General features: G+C 46.5%; 1 protein-coding gene across 1 annotated transcript; it reads left to right on the top strand.

The window, feature by feature from the left end:
* Positions 1-301: 301 nt before the first annotated feature.
* LOC136679673 (protein fem-1 homolog A-like) lies at positions 302-4,293 on the top strand. Its single transcript, XM_066658324.1, has one exon. It carries the CDS (start codon positions 455-457, stop codon positions 2,306-2,308), a length of 1,854 nt encoding a protein of 617 aa, XP_066514421.1. The 5' UTR covers positions 302-454; the 3' UTR covers positions 2,309-4,293.
* The last annotated feature ends 850 nt before the right edge of the window (positions 4,294-5,143 follow it).

The raw sequence follows: 5,143 nt of genomic DNA, 5'->3' as shown, positions 1-5,143 counted from the left end.
GTTGGGAATGTAGTTTTAAAAAAATAACCCAAACAAATATGCAGTCTCATTCTACTTCACTACACTATACAATACACTAAAAAGTCCACTTCCATAATGTGGAGTGACACACTTAGTAGTGTGCCGTCGAGTTGTTTTGAACACAACCTGCGGTTAAAACTACAAACCGTCGTGTCAGTTTTAGCGCATTGTGTGAACTGTATTTCCAACGTCCGTTTCTGTAGTGCTGCATTAAGCAGGATCAAACTACAACTCCCATAATTCCCAGCGCCAGCTGCGAACACGGAGCTGTCAAACAACATCGACGCCATTTTGATAGCAGCCTTAAAATGGCAGCAGCAACAGCGGGGAAGAGTCGGAGGTTTGCCGACGTTTTGAGCGCTAAACGGGAAGGGAAGTGTCTCATGGTCGTCCGGGTTTAGTTGAGGGTTTGAGCGGGTCTAATGCGGCTAAGATGGATATAACGACGGCGGTGTTTAACGCGGCGAGAGACGGCAAACTGAAACTTATCCAGAAGTTGCTGAGCAACAAAAGTCCGGAGGAGTTGGAGGCTCTGGCGGAGGAAAAGACTCAGGGAGGCACGCCGCTGCTCATAGCCTCCAGATACGGACATCTGGAGGTGGTGGACTACTTACTGGAACATTGTAAGGCGAATGTGGAGCTCGGAGGCTCGGTAAACTTTGATGGCGAGACGATTGAGGGAGCTCCGCCGCTGTGGGCGGCTTCTGCCGCGGGCCATTTGCCTGTGGTCAAAACACTGCTCAAACACGGTGCTTCTGTCAATAACACGACGCTCACAAACTCGACCCCGCTGAGGGCTGCCTGCTTTGACGGGCATTTAGAGATAGTACGCTACCTCGTTGAAAATAACGCGGATATGGAGGTGGCCAACCGCCATGGTCACACATGCCTGATGATCTCTTGTTATAAGGGCCACAAGGAAATTGCCAAATTTCTTCTGGAGCGAGGGGCTGATGTGAATCGCAAGAGTGTGAAGGGCAATACGGCCTTGCATGATTGCGCAGAATCAGGGAGCTTAGAGATTATGAAAATGCTGCTTAAGTGCAATGCCAGAATGGAAAAAGATGGCTATGGCATGACCCCTCTTTTGGCTGCCAGTGTCACCGGACACACCAACATAGTCGAGTACTTGGTCCACCAGCCAAGAGCTTCTCGAGAGGAGCGCATTGATGCCCTGGAGTTGTTGGGGGCCACGTTTGTAGACAAGAAGCGAGACCTTTTAGGTGCCATGCGCTTCTGGAGAAGGGCTATGGACCTCCGGCAAGCCGGAGATAGGGTGGGTTTCCTGGCCAAGCCACCCCCAGGACCCCCTGTTCCAGCGTATGACTGCGCCCGAGAAGCAAGCACAGCGGAGGAGCTGGAGGCCCTGATCACAGACCCGGACGAGATGAGGATGCAGGCATTGCTTGTGAGAGAACGAATCTTGGGGCCTTCACACCCAGACACATCTTACTACATCCGCTACAGAGGTGCAGTCTACGCTGACTCTGGAAACTTCGAGCGGTGCATCAGCCTGTGGAAATATGCACTGGAAATGCAGCAGAGCAACCTGGACCCCCTGAGCCCTATGACAGCCAGCAGCTTCCTGTCCTTCGCTGAGCTCTTCTCCTTTGTCCTCCAGGACAGAGCCAAAGGCGCCCTGGCAACGCGGGTTACCTTCCAGGACCTGATGGGCGTCCTCGCCAAAGGCGTGCGGGAGGTGGAACGGGCCGTGGCTCAGCGTGACAGCCCCCCCGAAGCACCACAGTTTGCAAAGGCCCTCTCCATCATCCTACACCTCATCTTCCTGCTGGAGAAGCTGGAGTGTAGCCCGGCGCAGGAGCACCAGAAAAAGCAGACGGTGTACAAGCTCCTCAAGCTGAACCCGAGAGGCAGAAACGGCTTTATTCCACTCCACATGGCTGTAGACAAGGACACGACGTCGGTAGGCCGTTACCCAGTAGGTCGATTTCCTTCGCTGGAAGTGACTGCGTTGCTCCTGGAGTGTGGTGCCGATGTGGACGCACGTGACTGCGACAACAACACACCCCTTCATGTGGCGGCTGCCAACGGCTGCCCAGACATCATGTCTCTGCTGATCGGCTCCGGGGCTCACTTTGACGCCACCAATGCAAAACGCAAAACGCCCTACGAGCTTCTAGAGGAGCATGGCAGCGGGAGGCATGCACTGCACCCTTTGAACTACGTCACCTTGCAGTGCCTTGCCGCCCGTGCTGTGGAGCGACACAGACTGCCCTACAAAGGACTCATCTCTGAGGAAATGGAGGCCTTCATTGAGCTGCATTGACACTCTCTCACCCCCTTTTACCATCTTTCTCAACTGTAGCCCCTCCATATAGATATATTCAAAACACATTTTTGGTGACCCTGGTCAATTAGTGTTTTGTTCAGTTTTCTAAATGGAATACAACACTCATGCAGTGAACATAGATATAGACATTTTCTGTGAAAATGCTGTGTTTAACTAAACAATAAATGCACAAAGCGTTATTTGACCAGGGGTGTTTAAACTTTTGAATACATCTGTATGTCCCAACAACTCTAACCTAACCTCTCTCTCTCTCTCTCTTTTTCCTATTCTTCCCTCTTTCACTGCAGACTCGACCCGAAGTCGCCACATTTCAGGCGTCTCACGTTGCTCAGCCTAAACCACAGCAATAATTCCAGGCTGTTTATTGCAAATAAGGAAAATGTGTGCATTCAGCGACCTGATGTGGTGTGTGTGCGCGTGCGAGAGACCTTTCTTTCTATGCCTGCCTGCCTTTTAAGGGCTTAATGAAAAGGAAGAAACCAAACTGAGGACATTGTTGTGTGCCTGGACGCTGTTTGCAGTTTACCAGCGGGGAAAAGACTTTTGGGTTTAATTTAGGCTTAATCTGTTAATGTTTCTTTATTTGATCTTTTCTCCCTCTTCCCCCTCATTCACGCGTTTTTCCCGTTTATGAGCAGGATACGAACAAATTTTTGCCTGTTTATTTCTTTATAATATTGGAATGGTGCGGTTGTGGCCCTTTTTAAGGCCAGGTTTAAAAACTGCATTGTTATTATTAATAAGAACACACTCTCCAGTTTGACAGCATGGGTGTAAGTGTAGGAAGAGTCACAGGGATGATATAATTTGATGTGCTCTCTTTATAATACAAGGTAGAGTAAGCATTGCTGACATTCTCACTGGCAACATTTTCTCATCAAATGTCATATGATGCAGTTTCAAAGGAGTGGGTTCCTCTTGTGCCAAATCGTAGCCTTACATTTCTGTCTACTTGATGTGTTTGGGTTTTTAAAGCTCTGGGCACTGTCTCCCACCTCCCCCTTGAAGGGAACGGTTGAACCAGGCGATGCTAATGGGTGCTGACAATGAATGAACGCCAGTGTTGCTATGATGGTGATGTCATGCTAGCTGCGATCATTGTCTGTTTATTGTTAAACGCATTAGTGTGGTGTGGTTAAATTGTCTCTTGTAAAAACGGGTGAACGTGGGAGAGATTCTTTGGCCTCTGGAACATCTGCACAGTCTTTTGCACTTGATTTACTGTGTTTATTTTACTCCTCAGCCACGAGAGCAGAAATGGTTCTGGTTTTTCCCCTCTTTTGTGAATTTAGCACTTTACCCAGTACGACAACAGCTATATTTGTTGGCTGTGGACACTTCAATATCTATGCATTTTTATCATCACCAGAGGTGGATTTAGAGTGACGGATTTGGCAACCTGCGTTGCCGGTTACATACGACTCTTTAGTCTTACTTCTGATTTGTCTGTATCATTTTCTTTGAGTTATTCTCTGTATGAACTTAACATTTTCTGTTGGTCTTTCAGTTGTTTTCTCTGCAAATTCTTCTCAAAACAAGCACTTTGGAATATGCTAACACTACTTAGCCTCAAAACCTGAGACTTTTTCTCTCAGTAATTGCATCTAATTTGATTTAATTTATGACCTTTTACTTCAGGACAGAAATGTGTTTGGAGATGCCTGAATAAAATTCACGTGTCCCATTTGAGTATCACTGTGTGGAGGTCTTGTTGTTGTTACATAAACGCTGTAACTTATATAGCGTCTTTCTCGTATGCTGCTGTGCCTTGGGGAGAATTTTCAGGAATTTTCCACTCAGGTTTGACAGCAAAATTGTTGCCTATTTTTATGGACGAGTTTGAATATGTCACACTTGTGTGTATTTACTTTTGCACTGTTACTTAGTCAAATATCTGCTGATTAGAGATACGTCTGTAAAATGTAAACATGGTTCAAAAATTCCACCTGCAGCGTAAAAAGGACAAGGAAAAAAAGTTAAAAATGGGCCGTGCAAGTCTTATTTTGTCTTCACTTTATAATTAAAAGGAGTACAATAACTTGCTGAAAATGTTGTTAGGGGAATTTGGGGGTGTCTATATATTTAACGTACATTTTAGCCCTTTTTTATTCCGCATTCGTATCTCAGCTACAGTTTGCGCTCATTTCATTTATTCAGTTTATTTTTTGGAATACGTTTCTTGTTCATCCTTCTGCAGAGTTTTGCTTCGGCTAAAAAACCTTTACCGCTTTGACTCTGTTAACCTCACATGCACCTTGAAGTGTATCACAGAAACGGCAGCGCTCCAGCCACTGCTTTATTGTTTGTCCAAAGCCGTGGTTAAAGGTCTGCAGTTTCAGGGAGGGTATAAATTGCTTTACGTGCTGTGTGCCGGCCGGTTTGAGTAGTAGCTGCTTTAGTGGCAGCCTGTGTGAGTGAGATAGCATTACTCCTGCTGTTGTATTTTAGTGGTTGGAAGGGAGCCTTCGCTCAGCCTCTGAACTGCCACGTTTACATTGTCACAGGCACTTTTTTCCGCTCTTGTGCAGCGCACTGTAGCATAACTGTGTCAAATATGTACTTGCTACACAATTGGTGCCTGAAGTACCTTGGACACTTGAAATGCTCTCCTGGTTTGAGTACAAGTGTGATTTGCCTCTTGTTTTTACAGGAATTAGGGTCTTGAATCAGACAGCCTGCCTTTGTGAGTTCCCATTCATATCAAAACCGTTCTTTATTTCAGAATGGCATTAGTTGTTTTGAGAAATACATGTACGTTAAAGGTGTAGCTCAAGATTGTGTTTACTAGTAACTGGCTTTTCAAGGACTGCT

Source organism: Hoplias malabaricus, chromosome Y, assembly GCF_029633855.1.
Source record: "Hoplias malabaricus isolate fHopMal1 chromosome Y, fHopMal1.hap1, whole genome shotgun sequence".
Lineage (NCBI taxonomy): Eukaryota > Metazoa > Chordata > Actinopteri > Characiformes > Erythrinidae > Hoplias > Hoplias malabaricus.
Note: the sequence above shows the minus strand (reverse complement) of the source record. Positions and strands in the feature narration are given on the sequence as shown.

What these genes read in the sequence shown, in the direction of transcription:
- LOC136679673 (XM_066658324.1), top strand. Translation starts at nt 455, where the DNA reads ATGGATATAACGACGGCGGTGTTTAACGCGGCGAGAGACGGCAAACTG.